This window comes from Liolophura sinensis, chromosome 1 (genome assembly GCF_032854445.1).
Source record: "Liolophura sinensis isolate JHLJ2023 chromosome 1, CUHK_Ljap_v2, whole genome shotgun sequence".
Lineage (NCBI taxonomy): Eukaryota > Metazoa > Mollusca > Polyplacophora > Chitonida > Chitonidae > Liolophura > Liolophura sinensis.
This window is the reverse complement of record NC_088295.1, coordinates 53,321,451-53,340,414: the sequence shown is the minus strand read 5'-3', so window position 1 is coordinate 53,340,414 and position 18,964 is coordinate 53,321,451. Positions and strand designations below refer to the sequence as shown.

The 18,964-nt window shown below is 38.1% G+C and overlaps 2 protein-coding genes across 2 annotated transcripts in view; one reads left to right on the top strand and one right to left on the bottom strand.

Annotated features, from left to right (window-relative positions):
* Positions 1-8,990, bottom strand: part of LOC135472177 (probable helicase senataxin) — a 43,274-nt gene extending 34,284 nt beyond the window's left edge. The window contains exons 1-3 of the mRNA XM_064751556.1: positions 8,884-8,990; positions 7,954-8,299; positions 2,758-6,834 (exon numbers count right to left, since the gene is read on the bottom strand). Of these exons, the coding sequence (XP_064607626.1) occupies positions 2,758-6,834; positions 7,954-8,266 (4,390 nt within the window). The 5' untranslated portion in view covers positions 8,267-8,299; positions 8,884-8,990. The remainder of the gene's footprint in view (positions 1-2,757; positions 6,835-7,953; positions 8,300-8,883) is intronic.
* A 287-nt stretch (positions 8,991-9,277) lies between these two features.
* On the top strand, positions 9,278-17,200 carry LOC135461733 (large ribosomal subunit protein bL21m-like). The gene is made up of 7 exons (XM_064738954.1): positions 9,278-9,321; positions 12,568-12,730; positions 13,052-13,125; positions 13,336-13,499; positions 13,701-13,753; positions 14,400-14,503; positions 16,768-17,200. Exons 2-7 carry the CDS (start codon positions 12,657-12,659, stop codon positions 16,839-16,841), a joined length of 543 nt encoding a protein of 180 aa, XP_064595024.1. The 5' UTR covers positions 9,278-9,321; positions 12,568-12,656; the 3' UTR covers positions 16,842-17,200.
* The last annotated feature ends 1,764 nt before the right edge of the window (positions 17,201-18,964 follow it).

Genomic DNA, 18,964 nt, shown 5'->3' with positions numbered 1-18,964 from the left:
CCAAGTACCTGATTAATGAAACTCCATAATAATCCACTTTCTGTTGGCACAAGGACAACACAAGGTTTAGATAAATGCAAGTTCTCTTACTGATGACCCAAGTACCTGATTAATGAAACTCCATAATAATACACTTTCTGTTGGCATGAGGACAACACAAGGTTTAGATAAATGCAAGTTCTCTTACTTATGACCCAAGTACCTGATTAATGAAACTCCATAATAATCCACTTTCTGTTGGCACAAGGACAACACAAGGTTTAGATAAATGCAAGTTCTCTTACTGATGATCCAAGTACCTGGTTAATGTAACTCCATAATAATACACTTTCTGTTGGCACAAGGACAACACAAGGTTTAGATAAATGCAAGTTCTCTTACTTATGACCCAAGTACCTGATTAATGAAACTCCATAATAATCCACTTTCTGTTGGCACAAGGACAACACAAGGTTTAGATAAATGCAAGTTCTCTTACTGATGATCCAAGTACCTGGTTAATGTAACTCCATAATAATCCACTTTCTGTTGGCACGAGGACAACACAAGGTTTAGATAAATGCAAGTTCTCTTACTGATGATCCAAGTACCTGATTAATGAAACTCCATAATAATACACTTTCTGTTGGCACAAGGACAACACAAGGTTTAGATAAATGCAAGTTCTCTTACTGATGACCCAAGTACCTGATTAATGAAACTCCATAATAATCCACTTTCTGTTGGCATGAGGACAAGAGAAGGTTTAGATAAATGCAAGTTCTCTTACTGATGATCCAAGTACCTGATTAATGAAACTCCATAATAATCCACTTTCTGTTGGCATGAGGACAACACAAGGTTTAGATAAATGCAAGTTCTCTTACTGATGACCCAAGTACCTGATTAATGAAACTCCATAATAATCCACTTTCTGTTGGCATGAGGACAAGAGAAGGTTTAGACAAATGCAAGTTCTCTTACTGATGATCCAAGTACCTGATTAATGAAACTCCATAATAATCCACTTTCTGTTGGCATGAGGACAACACAAGGTTTAGATAAATGCAAGTTCTCTTACTGATGACCCAAGTACCTGATTAATGAAACTCCATAATAATACACTTTCTGTTGGCATGAGGACAACACAAGGTTTAGATAAATGCAAGTTCTCTTACTGATGATCCAAGTACCTGATTAATGAAACTCCATAATAATACACTTTCTGTTGGCACGAGGACAGCACAAGGTTTAGATAAATGCAAGTTCTCTTACTGATGATCCAAGTACCTGATTAATGAAACCCCATAATAATACACTTTCTGTTGGCATGAGGACAACACAAGGTTTAGATAAATGCAAGTTCTCTTACTGATGACCCAAGTACCTGATTAATGAAACTCCATAATAATACACTTTCTGTTGGCATGAGGACAACACAAGGTTTAGATAAATGCAAGTTCTCTTACTGATGACCCAAGTACCTGATTAATGAAACTCCATAATAATACACTTTCTGTTGGCATGAGGACAACACAAGGTTTAGATAAATGCAAGTTCTCTTACTGATGACCCAAGTACCTGATTAATGAAACCCCATAATAATACACTTTCTGTTGGCACAAGGACAACACAAGGTTTAGATAAATGCAAGTTCTCTTACTGATGATCCAAGTACCTGATTAATGAAACTCCATAATAATCCACTTTCTGTTGGCACGAGGACAACACAAGGTTTAGATAAATGCAAGTTCTCTTACTGATGATCCAAGTACCTGATTAATGAAACTCCATAATAATCCACTTTCTGTTGGCACAAGGACAACACAAGGTTTAGATAAATGCAAGTTCTCTTACTGATGATCCAAGTACCTGATTAATGAAACTCCATAATAATCCACTTTCTGTTGGCACGAGGACAACACAAGGTTTAGATAAATGCAAGTTCTCTTACTGATGATCCAAGTACCTGATTAATGAAACCGCATAATAATCCACTTTCTGCTCGCATGAGGACAACACAAGGTTTAGATAAATGGCAATGAACTGTATTTTTCCCTTCACTTCTGTTCACCGTCCTACGTTCACACATGTTATAGATTTCTCATCATCCTTTATGTGGAATGTTTCTTGAGTGCATAACAACATAAAACATCTATCAGAAACAAATGTTATTTAAGAGCTTGATTCCCTGACTGTTTGTTTAACGTCCATATTCAAGACCTTGAAAGCTTGACAAAAACTACTTTCCTCTATAAAGACTAAGATAAAAAATTTGCTTGATATAGCATTGATACAAACTGGTATTTCTTTATTTACTACACAGCTATTTTATGCTGTATTCAAGGCTATTTCAATTATACAAAGGCTGCTAGATTTATGGGTGGGGGGAAATTGATGGAGACCCCAACAGAAAACCAATTTGTGTTTGCCAAGTCCCCTTACCTGAAGCCAGAAACAAACCAAAGGGTGCCTCTATGGTCAATGACCAATGGTCAGTTACAAAGTGAGCAACATTTAACTAAATTAGCTAGTAAAAGCCACTTAATTGACTAACATACTATGACCACAGCAAAAATTCCAACTCCAACCATTTCCACCTTGCTTAAGAAAGACTAAAACAAGTCACAACTGCTCAATCATGTGCAATTGTTTGCTTAAGGGTTAATCCGGCTTCACATGGATAACAGACACCTGCAGAAACCCCTTATTACAAGAATCTTCTTCAATGATTGTACTAAACCTTACAACAGAGAATGAAGAGTTAATACAATTTACCTGTGTTGGCATTCCTTGGCTCTTCTCTGTGACTGCCTTGATGTACAGACTTGTCACAAATTTTCCGGTTGTACATTTTGAACTTGGCAGCCGATATATTCTGGGAGAGACTGGACTGTTCAGATGTACACTTTTGCCTGGTGTCTTTCAGTAGGTCACCACTTCTAGACCTTTTCCTCTGATCCAAACTTTGCAGCCTTCCCTTGGACAGCCATCCAGATGTGGCTGGTGAAGATCTAGGCCTGTTTTCTTCAACAGCTTTAGGTTTGGGTAATGGTCTGCTTTTTTCTAATTTTTTATCTTTCGTCGAACAGAACTTCTTAGCGATGCTTGCTTCATGTCTGATATCTTTTCGGGATTTCAAAGGCTGAGCATCTATAATAGGAACTGCTGTTATTGTCTTGGATAGGCTTGTAGATGATGAAAGAGATGGAATTCCAGGAACTGCTACCTGCTGGTACTTCCTTCCCTTACTTAATGACTTGGACTTCTCAATTTTTCTCTTTTTCGTAAAATAAGGAGACCGTATAGTCCTTTCATCCTCATCTCCACTTGCTACTTCATCTGAATTTTTATGGCTGTCTTGACGTTGAAAAGATTTAGCCTCATAATCATTTGTAATTCCTGCTTTTGTAACTGTGTGTTTCTCAGAGATTTGGTCAATCTGTGTTGCCTCCATATATTGATTCTTTTCCTCAACTTCCATGTTGGCTGTGGATGTGTCTAACTGTGTGGATTCAAAATACATGTCATCAGTCTCTTCTTCAGTTTGACTGTCGTTTTGGGCCAGATATTTCATGCAGCGTTCTGACAACTTAGAAGAATCTACCTGTGTGGCAGCAAAGTAAGGGTCATCTTCATCGTCAGAAATCTTAGGGCTAGACATTAAATGTGCATCTTTCTCTAGCTTCTTCTGAACAGGTGTCTTACCTGGATCCAGCTGGGAAGCTAGTATGTACAAGTCATCATCAGAGTCATCATCGATCTCAACAGGCTCATCTGTCCTTGTATCTACTTTCATGTTGCTATCAATGGTTGGAATCTGGGATTCCACTGGTTTCTGAAAAGCAGCTTTTGGCGCCACTGCCTTAAACAACTTCTCGGCCAAGCTTTTTCCATGAGTGTCAGATTTCACTGCAAGTGTACTGTTAAGAAAATATCTGCTACCATTGCTTTTAACTTGTACATCTTTCCTTTCAGAATGTTGAGTTTCTAGGGATGGTATCCCTTCGCTTGAGTCAGAACTATTTTGGTTGGAAAATGCAGTGAAAAACTGTTCATCAGCTGGGGACACCACTGCTTCTGATTGGGAAGGCATTCCCTCTAGTGCATCCTCATCTCTGTCTCTTTCCTCTTCTCTGTAGTTGGAGGGGTCAACTTGAGTCAGGCTGCTGAAAAACTCATCATACTCCTCATCAAAAGATCCTACCTCATCATTCTGCTCTGTCCTACTTTGATATTTCGATGAACTCTCATACAAATGGTTCATTTCTGAAACATCATCTGGCACGTTTTGGCACGAAGGCTTTGTTGCCTCAAGAGCAATCGCTGTATCAGATCTTGCACACAGTGACTCGGAATGTTCACATGTTTTTGAATGCTGAGAGAAATCCTTGAACAATTCTTCATCATCGGAATCGTATATCATGATAACCTCGTCCACTTGAGTGAAACCCTTAAATTCTTTATCTGTCTGATCAGGAGGTTCAGACTTCACTTCAGGCTGCACAGGTACTTGTATTCCATCCTTATGATCCACAATTTCAGACACCTTACTGGGGGAATCAAACTCCTCATCAAGAGGTTCTGGTTTTACCTTGGAGGCACACAAGGTCTGGGTCACAGAACCTGCATGTCCATTTGTTGGTTTCAAGACATCTGTGTCCATAGGCTGAGGATCAGTGTTGGATGGAAGGATATTACTTCTGCTTCTACCTTGATGTTCACATGTGGTAGACATTTCATCCTCAAGCTTCGTGTCTTGTCTTTGGACAGACTTTGACTTTAACGCCCTGCGGGACAATGCAGACTGTAGGATACTTCCTGCCGATGGAATAGTTCTTTTTCTTGGAAAAGTATCCTTGACGATGGCAGAATCCTTCCCAGCATCATTCTGATTTGCAGTTGTGCCATTTGTTTTAGGGTGATCCTTTCTATCGCAAGAGGAAGTGGATGGTACAGGCCTACGTATATGGGATAAGGAACTGGCCTGTGCCGGCGAAGCACTAGATTGTGCTTCACCAATAGTTGAGAGTTGAACATCACCATCGGTTTTTGACTGGGATGGTATGATCTCTTGTCCACTCAAAAAGCTTAAAGGAAGATCCTCAGAATCTGAATCTGAAAGTGTTTCCTTACCTGGAGCATCAGAAGTACTCACTGAATTATCTGCTTGATTTCTAGAAAGGTCAGTACCTTGGATTTTCGTGGTAACATCTGACAATAAGCTGTTTTGGGCTGAGAAGCTACCCATGCTGTCTTCATAAATCGAAGGTGAAACGGCAAGTACTGTGGGGTCATCTGAAGCCTGTACAGATCTGTCACAATCCAGGACAACGTACGCCTGGTTTTCATCCACTGCAGGCAGAGTGATGTCACTGTCTCCTTCATCCTCATCATCATCAAGAATTACAGAAGAATGTACACTGTCAGGGCAGGACATCTGCTTGGTAACTGCGGTACTTGATTCTAGTTTCCTCTTTTTACTTGGTACTTCGGGTGAATCAGTTGTCACAAGTGATGTCTTTGGGTGTAACAACTCACTCACTGTGGGTAAATTGGCTTTTTTGCCAATTTGTCCTCCTGATTGGGCATACAATTTATTCAGAGGAATATCAGAATCTATATCACATGTTTCTTCTGACTGTGAAAAACGATACTTTGACAGTTTCCTTGACTTCACTTTCTTGACAACGTCCATTCTTTTGTCAGAATCAGAGCCTTTGTCTACAACACAGCCTTTTGCTGGACTTACATAACCTTCTACAGGATTTACTTGACCTTCTACAGAATTAAGTTGACCTTCCGCTGGATTTACACAACCTTCTGTTGGACTTGTATGGGAATCAGCAAAGGTGTCAGTGAGCAATTGTGTTGATAAGATTGCTGCCCTCAGAGATCTTTGGCTGTCCACTTCATCAACATAACTAGCAGATGTTGAAGGTAGTTTTATAGCTGCCCCCTTCATTAAAGGTGTCTTCTTTGAGATATCTGCTCTAATAAATGCATTAAAAATACTACTTTTATCTTTTGGAGTATTTTGATTTGCTTGCCTCTTGCTTGAGTGGAGATGATAAGTCAACTCCCCTTTCAAAGACTTTACTTTCTCAACCAGTTTCTTTGGTGTTTCATCTGGGTGGGAATCTGAGGTTTCCAGCACTACACCTGGCACATCTGTGTTATGTCTGGATACAAATCTTGATTCATCATCGGTAATTACATCCATTTTAGATTTGCCTCTTGATTTCTTTAATGACAGTTTACTACGTTTTGACAGACACCCAGATGAGGGAGGAGTCATGGGATCAGTGAGATGAGGTTTAACCACTCTTCCACAAACAGCATTATTTTTTGTGTCATCAGATTTTACTCCTTTTGACTTGGCTAAACGTACAAAATCAAATGAATGGTCATCTTCAGAGTCACTGCTATATGTAGCTCCAGTATTTGTCCATCCTGTCTTTATCCCTTTTCTTGGCTTAGGGTTTTTTTTTGCACCTTTTTTCTGCAATTTACTTTTTCCTGCAGGAAAGCCCTCATCATTCAACAATACAACATGGCAGCTGGAACTTGATGTTTTATCACCTTCCTCCTCTCTACTGCTTGAAATACTTGAGGAGCTATCATTCTCAATAGTATTATTATGTTCCCACTCAGATTTATTTCCTTTATTGTTGATCATCTCTTCTTTCATGTTCCTGAGAAATTTCTCGATATCCACTTTACACAGCTTTTTAATATCTACACCAGGCATATGTATCTCTTCCCCTCTGTAGAACAGCTTTCCACACACTTTTTCCAGCCCACTGATGCCCAAGTAGGAATTTTCTGTATCATCTTCTGAAGAGGATAAGTCACCTGTAGAAAAAAAGTCCAAAGAGAAATAGAAGCAAACAATTAAACAATGCAAAAACCATATCAATCTATAACATAAAATCTTTAAGAGTTTAACAATGTTTGAACTCATGCTTTAAAAACTTAATATTATCAACACCTAGAGATATAAACATCTTTCCCTCTGTTTATTATATGTGCATGGAGGATAGTAGAAATGATAAAGAAGACTACAGTGTAATAGAAGGATTACACCGAAATGCATCTCAGCTGGGTATAACATGGCAACGGCTTGCAGTGTATGTGTGAAAAATGTCTAAGTGTTTCAGTTTTGAAACTTCATGTTTGTACTTGTGGGAGGATTTAATTACACAAAATGCGCACTTGCAACAAGCAAAAAAAACCAGTATTAAATCATGAAAATTAATACAAAAAATAAACGCTTTTGTGCAAAATCAACACACTGTGAACATACTCAATGTGTACTCAACAACACCTCTCAATCTGGGAGGGCACCAAATGTCCACAAGTTGAAAGCATCTCCTACAAAAGTTGTTAATTTTATATCTTCCATTTGTAAATGTAGATGCAAAGAGATAAAACAGGTGCTGCACAGACAGGTGCTTGTCATTCCTAAGTCCCCCATCCTTTCACACAGGTGAAAACTAATTGCGATGTCATGAACTGTAACATTAAGGTCAACTGGGACAAATATGGTAAATATGGTATGGTACACCTGAAATATATTACACAAGTGCTTTCATGTGCACTGAGGGGACTCAAATACATGACAAGTTTCACTTGTGTCAAACATATGCTTTCTGCACTGAATACTTGAACACAGGAATTACAGTGTATAAAAACCATGCATATTATCATAATGCGGAAAATAATTTATTTATTTGTTTGATAGGTATTTTACGCCGTACTAAAGAATATTTCACTTATACTACAGCGGCCAGGATTATGGTGGGTGGAAACCGGGCACAGCATTTATATTATTAGTGATAATTTCTGGAAAGCAGATGGAGGAGTTAGGCCCTATATTGTTTATGATAATTTCTAGTGAGTCAAGCAGCAGCTGAGTAACTCTGATTGACTAAAATTATCAAACTTTAAAGAAAAATACAGGAATATTATTACTGATAATTTCGAGCATTCCTGTTGATGTTGAAGGCGCAACTGCTTGATTATGAGCACCCGATTCACTTCTTTTGTTTTCTTCTTTCTTTCGTTTGGTTTGTTGACTGACTGCCATGTGGTAAACCTTCCCTTGAGACCTCTGGGTTTGGGTGGACTCAACAGCCTCATGTTTCCTCACTGCCGTTTTGTTGAGGTAGCGTGTTATTGGTGGGATCAACACATTTTGCTTCCTCGTCTGACTTTGTGAGCAGCCCGTCACAAAACAGTCAGAATCATCAGAATTATCTGAGTCTGAGAGCTCTCTCACATTCATCTCAATAGTTCTTGCTCACAGAGTGATGCTGACCTGTTATGAAAGGACAGAGAGCCATTTGAGGGAAATGTCAGATACATAGCCTACATGTGTTTGATGTACAGTCAAACTTTCAAGAACTTGGTAATTCATAGTACATAAACCCTTAGCTCTAACATGCAGTGAATTCCAGTCTATAAATTCCATTTCAAAAACTGCATACATGATGAAAATGCAACACAGAATGGGCTGTTATATTAACAGTCACCAAACCAAAACGTCCGCGACGGTTGATTGACATGTACATAGCGGCTGTGAGAAAAACAGACTTCATTAACCACAGTAGTGAATATTGATTTATTTTACCCAAAGTATCTATCTCGTGTAAATGGCAGTATAAATACTGTATAGACAAAGCCTGTAAGTATGTCAATGCCGAAGGCCTGAGTAAGTATGCTCTAAATTTCTGTAGTCAAAGTGTGCAAATCTCTGTTTGCATCATATTCTAGATCACACATACATGTACTGATGCAGGCGTTATCAGTTATCTTCCCAACAACAACATTTCGTGAGACAAAAGATTCCATGTTTTGTTAGTACCACACCTTAATATCACTATGCAACAGACTGCTACTTACTGTGTAACTGACTTTTTGCATGATATTAGAGAATGAAATGTAGATAACATCATTGGTAAACGCTCGAGAAAAGCCGTGGCAACTTTGGCATTTCGCTTCCCTCAAACTTTCGCTTTCGAGCAATACGACCAGGCTGGAGTGAAAATCTTAACCTGTAAATATTATGAAGATGGCTCTCTGATTAAAATAACTTTATCGAGTATATTACACATTATCTGCTTTGTTTTTCCCTTTTACAATTCTCCTCATTTATTTTTGCCACTTTAGAATATATCTGCAACAACAACGTTTAAAATGACGACACTTAACAGCCATAGATACAAAACCTCTGCCTTTATTTTTCTAGTTCGAGTTTTTAATAGACTTTGATTAGCAAGATGTCGGCCCCCATCATTCGCCGTGTGTGCTCATCGTGTCTGTTGAGAAGACAGTTTTCTCGTAAGCTAAGCGACATATGCCATATGTGTTGTTCTTTAAATGATTGTTTTGGATAATACCAGATCTAGTACCACTGCTGAGGCACATAGAAGCTCTTATCTACTCGTGATGCAGGCTGATCAACAGTATGGCCTACCACCACTTTCACTTGGCAGATTGGGCAATGAGTTGATAAGAGATCCTGTGGTTTGTAATTCTTGTTTTAGGAATTCATAATTGGCAGGGTTTGCTTCGTGGAAGTGTTTTGATCAGCTTGACTTGTCTAGTGAGTAGAGTCGAAAAGTTCCGGTGAGACTGTTCCTTTTCACAGATTGCTGTCCAGATTTATCATATATTCATAATTAGGTACCCTTATATATTGTTAAATTGAGTTTAAATAAATATTACAAAGAGTACATTAATCGCAGTAACACGGAACTTAAAATGACTAGATAATGAGGCTGGTGTTATGCATTGTTTTCTGCTAACACAAGGCAGTTTCTGCCGAATTAAATCATACCTTGTGAGAATATTATTTGGTTGCTCTCGGGGTCTTTCTGACCAAAAGAACTTATCTTGACTGAAGTGAACAACAACAAACCCATGTAACATTGACTCTTTACTTCAGAATGACCCGAGAGCAACCTAATGATTTTCTTGCGAGGTATCGCGGGTTATGGAGAACTTGCGAGATGAACATGGCTGTTGCACTAGATGCCTAGCAGCGATGGCCATGTAGTTTTCAGGTCTGTTGGATTTACCAGTGATCGGAAGAGGGTAGATCTGGCAGAGATGAGTATTTCAGTCAACTATGAGTACAGACAGACAATTAATTTTTATCCCTCCCAACATCAATGTGTGATGGACAGTGCGTAAAGCAGATACGGTTATATGACAGGTGGCATTGTTGGCATGATGGCAATTGTCCTTTAGGATGGCCCGTGAGAGCCAAGTGTAAGTTATTGCTTACACATCCATATTATCAGACAGTGCGGTTGGAAATGCCTTGTCGACAAGGATCTGAAATATGGTCAGAGATGTCAGGGTCATAAATCGGAACTTCAGGATAGTCCACTATGACGTCCAATAGATGTAGCAGTGTATTTGTTTGTGTGTGGTTAGAATCCTTGTGGAAAATTACATCATTTGATATGAATTCCCAGATTATTTAGGCCACCTAGACTTGGGTGTCATCGGCTGAGCCATACTGGGAGGCCAACTGGACATCAGCTAGGGCAGTAAATTTATTGTTCTGGTGGATTTAAAGTCATTATTATGTCTCTCAGAAGCCCTCTCAGTAATATTCTGTTTAAACAGATTATAATCTTTATAATTAGAAGCAGTAGCTAAATCTGAACAGTAATCCTTTAACATGTATTTTTTCCTGATGTCACATATCTTGACATGCCTCCACAGTGAGATCTAGGAGTTATAATTATGAATGAGAAAAGATATATAGCATTTACAACTGATAATGGATCATTATTTTTCAGTAAATTGAAACCTTCACAGACATGAGTCTCCTAATGAATAATGTGCTAGAACATGACATGTAGCTCAAACTCACTACGAAGAGTTCAGTCCAGCACAAGGAAAATTTCACTGACCTTTACCTGACCTTTACTACCCAATACCCGTTCTTTGCTTTACACCAATTCCTGAGAGTTGAACTAACTTGAGTTACAGTACATGTAATTAAGAATAGAAGAAGATAATACTGAACTCAGCCACAGTACATGTTATCATAAACATTATTGTTCATACAGTCTAAAGCACAGGAACTTCAAACTGACCAAAAACAAAATATAATAGTACACACACTGTAGATGCTCGCAGCTCAAAGCCTGACATTGTACAACATGTTCTGACTACAGAGGACCTGTATTTCTATTTTGTGTCTGTATTTGGCTCTCAGTCTCAGTCTCTCAGTCTGTCATCCACAGCTTCAGGACGTGGAATTTACATGTAGAAACAAAAACTGATTTAACTTAAAATGTATAATGGGCTGGGTGTAATTTGTATATGCTTTCAAAGACAAAACTGTACCACATTGTGCATTATGTCAGGTAGACTGGCATTTACTATTTTACTCGTGACCACAGACGAAACCTTTACCCGCACAGATATGGAGGTGAAAATAGTTTCTAAATAACATGGAAGTTCCTGCTAGCATAAGTCTAAAACCAGGTTTTGTTGCTTTTCACAATTTACAAATATTGCACATATTGGTCTGTTGTCTAACAGGTATTATCAGGTATAGTTATCAGAATGCATGTCTATTCGTGTTAATTTCCCAATACTCTAAAATTTCCATATTATTTTTCACCTCATTGTCTGCTGGCCAGGTGAGTGAAGTGCCGGCTTGTGCACTGTGGCAAGTAACCTCTGATTTGAGATTTAAAATTTATACGGTTAAGAGAAATGACACCACATCCAGGTGTCACCTGTTGATTCTTATAACTTGTTATATTTCAGCATGGATCATAACACTGTCTAAGAGAATCCATCTAAGCCTTCGATGCTTTTTGGATAAGAGTAAATCCATTTCCCAAGATATATATGTTTGACCCAGCAATCCAAAGAGGTCAAAGGTCACTTGTTAAAACATCAGCCTTCTCAATACCTAGCTGATTTACTCCTGGACTCCTGGTTGATTATAGGGTCTGTCACATTGTCAGTTACATCCAAAAATCATAAATACTGAAAAATACTGTACAGTTGTACGATTTAGGAGCATGAAATTGGTGGATCAAAAATATATCCTCATTAAATAAATAAAAAACAAAATGTTTGGACAGACTATAGAGTGTATCAGTGGGAAAAAATTAAAATAGACATATTCTCTGTACAATGAAACAGATATACATGTATGTGTTTTGAATGTTGGGTTCTTCTCCATGTCAGACAGACCCAGATAGCACAGTTGGTAGAGCGTTCGCTTCGGGAGCGGTAGATCCAGGATCAATCCTGGGTTGAGTCACACCTAAGACTTCCTCGCTTGGCGTTCAACATGAAGGGGATAGTGCAACAACTGGTTGACCCGTATCAGTATAATGGCTCTGGTGGGGCGGCTTACTTGCCTTCGGTATGTCATCTCAGTGAAGCAGCACTAGATAAAAGAGCGGTGGAAATCTGTCCTGCGACCAGGAGGCACATTACACGTACATGCACAATAAGGATTCCTTCATCGTCATATGACTGAAAAATTCTTGAGTACGATGTTAAACTCACTCACTCGCTCACTCAGTCATTCTTCTCCATGTCTAGGTTTGACAACTGCTACCAGACTGTTAACAAATGATGTCCAAAGCTGTGGGATTAAAGTGCTGAGTTCTCCTGTATGGAATGGCAAATTGATGTCTAGACATTGGCTGCAGCATAACAATCGATTATTAGGAACCAGCTCATCCAACACCTCCAACACTACCAGGTAGATCTCACGTGTTCTAAATTTTGGATTTTACTTCAGTTTGGATTTTGAATTAAAGCAGTGCAACTACCATGGACCATTTATAAGTGTGAACTTTGTCCAGACCTACAGTAAAACCAGCCAGTGTTATCCATGATAACTTGTATAGCTACTTGTACAGAAATGGCTCCAATCATTGTTCACATAGGTAGAGGGTTACTGTTCGTGAGTTACAAGATATAATTCCCTTTATGGCATGTGTGGTGGGTAGGTGAACGTCATTGAAAGTTTCATCAGTTTGCTCCTGTGATGTTATGAATGAGATGTTTGTTTTTGCTTCAGTGTACCTCGAGTAACACAAACAATTCCGACCGACACAAATGCAGAATTAGAGGAGGTACTTCCCAATGATGCAGGTATGCCTTGTTCATATGATGCGATTTGTCACATAAATCTCTTCAAATGCGACATGTATTGGAATAAAAAGTCTATTTCATGTGCCGCTTTCACATGATGTAATTTTTTGAATTCTACAAATCCTCTTTTCATTTGTCAATTTGATTTTTCTCTTAAGTTTTTAAAAAAAAACTTTTTTACATGTAGGCTGTTCTACTTTTTTATTTCAGGAGTTGTGACTAAGGTGAATGAAGCAATTGTGGATCAAGCTGTGGGACGACTGTTTGCAGTCATTCAGGTGGCAGGAAAACAATACAAAATTACAACAGATGATATTGTCGTGGTGGAAGGATTTTTTGTACCAGAAGTTGGAGATAGAATCAGACTAGAAAAGGTAAAAGTTACAATTTCTTGAAATTCAAAACTGGCAAGTTTAATTATTGAAATTTGTTATGTACATTGGCTGCCTAACATTTACAGACATGCACACCAGTAATGGTTGACTAGCACCTGTACATCCATGGCTATTTTGTGGCTGAAACAATGTTGGAAGCCAAGAATTGATATTGATTCAGTTTTTTTTTGGTATTCACAGGTGCTCCTAGCAGGCAGTAAGGATTTCACATTAGTGGGGAGGCCCTTGTTAGAGTAAGTATCTACACTAGATTTATCACCAAATACCTGGACTAGCTTATAAAAGTTTTCTTCACTCCAAATTAAAACTGTCTCCTTGAAACAAGTACGCTGCAGCAGCTAAACACATCATTGCCAACAAATTTCAACTTTTTAAAGCACACCTTGAAATCATTTTTTGGGGTCGGACAGGATCATTGCTCTTCAATGCAGTTCATTTGTGAAATAGCTGGATTTAAAAATATCAATGACCAAAAATCACAATAAAATTTGACACCACTGAGACCATTAAGTGAAATCTGCTGCTACTCACATTGTGCCATGTATTTATTTTGGCCTGTGCCAAATTAGATTTTGGGTTACACATGCAGTCTGGGTGTTTCGTTATCAGAACCTTATAAATATGATGATAATGCGTACCTGTAAGAATTCTTCCACTCACTGTTGTATGTTGCAGACCTTATGACTTTTACACTGAACCTTTACAATCAGGTACACAGTTACATTTCCTCAGTCCTTTAAAAGATACTTTTTGCATCCTAATTTTGCTGCCATATACACCATGTAAACATTTTTTTTTACCTGATATACATGTATGTTTGTGGATGTACTATAGTATACATGATTATTCTGTGAGTACCTGTATTTTTTTTTTCAACAGCCGTGAAGTTGTGAAAGTTGAAGGTACAGTGATAGAAAAGACCCTAGCGGTACCGAAGGTGCGCTTTCACTACATCCGCCGGAAAGGACATCGCAAGTTTAAACGTAAGTTCCAATTTGTTGATCATTCTTCCTGTATGGCACCTAATTTAGGTTAGAATGTAGATTGTAGTATAAGTATGTCTGTCAGTATAATGTATATTCCTTTTAGGTACTTGAAAGTCCTTAAAAGAGTCAAATACTCCTGGAAACTCCTTGAAAATGTTTGTCCCGAACTTAAATGTTATCTGCTGACCGCCGAGTCTGTATATTGGGAGCTCGCTGATAATTCTTCCATAATCAGGGCTTCCCCTCGCACTTTGCCATTGTCAACATTTAGAACAATTTTGGGAAAAAATGCGACTGTTTTTGGCAACAATTTACTTAAGACAAAAACCAAAAGTTGTACAAAATCTACCATGAGAGTTTTCAGAGTTTTTTTAGCACATTTTCGCAATTTTTCTTATGAAAATAATCCACTTACTTTTATTTCAAACGGTTATTTCGGCGAAACAACAACAACACAGTTGTATGGCGATTACTTGACGGAAATCTGCAAAGGGAGTTCAGCTTTGTTGCAAGTTGACTTACATTAAATAACACTTGAAATCATTTTTGTTAAATCGCCAGTTGTAAAAAAAAAAAAAAATATCATGGGAAATAATCAAGCTGACACCTGTAAATGAAGTTACCTCCTATGAAAAATTTAAACCTTTCCACTTAATAAACTATTTTTTGGGGGGATCCGAAGTAAATTAAATGTTTCAGAATATGTGCCATTAGATAAATGTGTATGCTCTCAGGTTTTCCCCTGTCAGACTGTGTCATTCCAATGTACTGATCATAATGTTGCATTTAAATTAACTGAATGTACAAATTAATTTCGTAACAAATTTTTCTTATAGAGGAAATTACATTTTACTAGGATCCTACAGACAGGTGGAAAAAAGGATTGATTTTTTTTCTCAAAAAACAAAAACATGCTGCTAAGCATTGGTCCATTATTTTGAGGGCAATTGTTCTAAGTGTAACATTTGATAAACTCCAGATATAGCTGGAAGAGACCAAACTGATTCTAGCAGCTACACCAAGGCAGATAAAAACGAACCACAGAAGGAGACCTACAAGAGTCAGGGGCGCTAAGGAAGTATGGCTAAAGAAAAATAATATTTACTACAAAATCTGATGAGTGGCTAAAGTGACTTTTTTTTTTGACTGAGCCAAGGCCGGGTCAAAGAATGTGTTGCATTACAGAGATGAAGGGCAGATGTTTCTTGCAAAAGCAAGCGTACTATTTAATATACATGCATGCAAATTAAAGCATCTGTAATTCAGACTTAAAATCAAGTCTATGATTTGCACCATGGTATGTTTAAACTAGCCTTGAAAATGACAAAATACTCCTAGAAAACTCCTTCAATTTCATTTTCACATATCTGTACGAAACCTGTAATCCTAGTTTGCAAATGAGGACACAACAAAATGCAACATAAAATGTTTATGATGTTGATTTCATTTTTTTGATTAATAATTTAGAAGAAGTGATGTGATTAGTTATATGAAGGGGAGATAAGTTAGTTTCCTTGCTCAACAGGACCTTTTTTTTTACATCAAATTGTTTAACATCAAATGCACATTGCTGTTGCGTTTTTAAGTGAGTAATGGAAGTGAGGAACTTGCTTTAATTTCCAAGAACATTCAGTCACTTCTTTATTAGGTCATTTGACAAAAATTCATAACTAAAACTTTTACCAGTTAAGACAGATTCCCATGTTTTCTAAGTCTGGTGGTTAGATGGCCTCCATTGGACGCTGATGTTTAGGTTTCTGTCCTGACATGGGTCATGCCAAACATTAAATCATTAGTTTTAGTGTGGTTATTTGCATGCATGGTATATGTACTATATATAAAGGGATAGGCCAAGTATGGGTTATACCTGTGAAAGATAACAGAATGAGGTGTCATATCTGGTGTCTACAGTAGTGTTCCATTGAGGCTGTATGATAGACTTGACATATGTGATATACGTATCATATGTGATATCTGTACTGAGATTTAATACATGGAACCATGATCTTGATATGGACTTGTGATGCTAAAAGTGTTGAAACCAAAAGCATAATCTGTTCAAAAGTAAATAGGAAAAACTGAATTTCACAACATTAGAAAATTCAATTGTAAAAAATGATGTCACAAATTACAGTTGGGTTCAATTCTACAATTTGATGCTATAAATTAAATGACATTGTGCAAAATAAAAACCTTTGTCAAGTTAATATATCTTCGTGTGAACAATAACATAAAGAGGCCTGCCATCTTGTGTGTTTCAGTATTACAGATACCACAGACCATGATACTGATTAACAGTATTGAGGTGTCTCCACTAGAAGAGGGTAAGAAGTGACAACTGTCAGTAGTATCGGTTTGGTGTGGACAGGTTGAGTTACAGCTCACCCAGTCTGTGTGCACATCGGTATCATGGTGGCCAATACTTTCTCTGAAAAAGCTACCGATTTCAGAACTTCAACCTTTGGATAGTGTTCAGAGCTTCCTGTGGAAAACAAAGAGCAGTGATGTTTCCTGCATAAACTAGTTTCTTTTAATGCCATAAGGTAGGCCCAGATTGTTTGAGAATGTAATAATAATTCTGATGGTATAATTTGATTTATACCAGCACTCCATCAGTATGTACCGAAATGGTACAATTCATTCGTAATGCTTGATGTGTAGAATGTTCAGACTTTGGTAATGTTGACAAAATAAAAGCATATATTCAATTTGATTCTGCTGTTATGCTTGTCCTCTGTCACTCCTTCACTTTATAATGTGAATTCTGCCTCCTCCAGTGGCCTTTAACTCATACACTAGCATTAAACCATCCATTTGGCTAAAAAGCTAACTCCTCCTTGGGATGGATTGAAAGCGCCTAGGGAGTAGCTCATTGTTAAGGACGTAGAAGGGCGTTTTTACACAAGACGTAACGCACACCCAGTGGGTTGATTTAAGGTTTAGTGTTCAGATTGGTTATTTATTCATAATTAGCTACCCTTGTGTATATTGTTATAGTAAGTGTACACAAATATTGAAAAAAGGTACATCTATCTGAGTAATAACGCATTAAAATCAGTAGATAACCAGGCTGGGTTTATGCATTTTTTCCGCCAACACTCGGTAGTCTCCGCCAAATGACGTCATACAAATCCAACCTTCACAAGTTGTCAGAGCTGCGCCATTTAGTTCAAGGTTAACAGAGTCATAAAAGTGACAACAAGCATATTGAATTTCTCCACGAAATGCTTCGCTATTCTGCATACGTTTGGAAAAACAGGTCGTCGAAGAAACCTGGAGTTTGTTGTTTTCAAGTTTTTTTTCTCAAGTTTTCAGACGATTTGGCCCTCAGAAAAGCGTGGATTGACAGCACAAGACGGATGGGTTTTACACCCACCAAACACAGCCGTATCTGTTCTCGCCATTTTCCAAAAAAAATCTACGACAGGAATACTGGTGAACTCGAAAGATTTGGCTACTATGGGGGCCACAGTCGACTAAAACCTGAAGGATACCCACCGTAGTCACCCTGGTGACAGACACAACCCAGGGCGTCTTTAATCAGACAATGTGCCCGAAACCCCCCATTGTTGACATACACGATAACTGGCCTTCCTCCAAGGCTTTTCTGTCAACCTCGCTAACTTCCTACACAACACACTTTCCAATTCCGTTGGTATCTCTAGGCAATTTCCAGAACGACACCTATACACAGTAGTTATAAAATACTATTTAATGAGCTGAAAACTGATAGATAGCAAATCTCTGTACAGTAACGTCCACATTGCACATGAATTTTTATTGTTACACGACTATAGCCCCCTAATGCACGCTGGCGTATGTTATTCCGAATGCCGGCAATAACATGTTCCGGTAGTTGTCATCGCATACGGGTATGAATGATGAAATATTTATTTGTGAAGCTGAGTGAAGGAAAGAATAGTAAATATTAAATCTGATGTACAGACGAAATGTAGGTTTACGGTGTAACACAGGATAAAGTCATAGCCTCAATACCAACCTACATTGCCAGCACGGCTGCAATTGCTTGGCAATAATGAAATCCAGCGTCTGAAAACTCGGAATGTAAAGTCTGACCGGAGATGTCAGTGTCATAAATCGGAACTTCAACGTCATCCATTATGGGTTCAAATTGATACAACAGTATATTTGCTTCTGTGAAGCTAGAATCCATCTCGAAAATGATGTTGTTTTGATCCAAATTCCCAGGTTATTTAGGCCAGTTAGACTTGGGTTGGTCATGTATGACGTCACCCGCTGAGCTGTACCGAGCGGCCGGGTGGAGATCAGCAAGGGTAGTAAATTTATTGTTTATCATGGATTTAAAGTCATAATTACGTTTCTCAGAGGCTTGCCCGGTAACATTCTGTTTAAACAATTTATAATCTTTATAATTAAAACAAGTAGCTAAATCAGGAATCCTTTAATGATGTGTTTGTTAACGTGGATCCTGAAAGA

Excerpts from the sequence above, each read along its gene's own strand:
- LOC135461733 (XM_064738954.1), top strand. The coding sequence starts at position 12,657 with ATGTCTAGACATTGGCTGCAGCATAACAATCGATTATTAGGAACCAGC. Across the intron at positions 13,754-14,399 it reads GTGGGGAGGCCCTTGTTAGA|CCGTGAAGTTGTGAAAGTTG; the intron begins GTAAGTATCTAC and ends TTTTTTCAACAG. Across the intron at positions 14,504-16,767 it reads AGGACATCGCAAGTTTAAAC|TATTACAGATACCACAGACC; the intron begins GTAAGTTCCAAT and ends TGTGTGTTTCAG.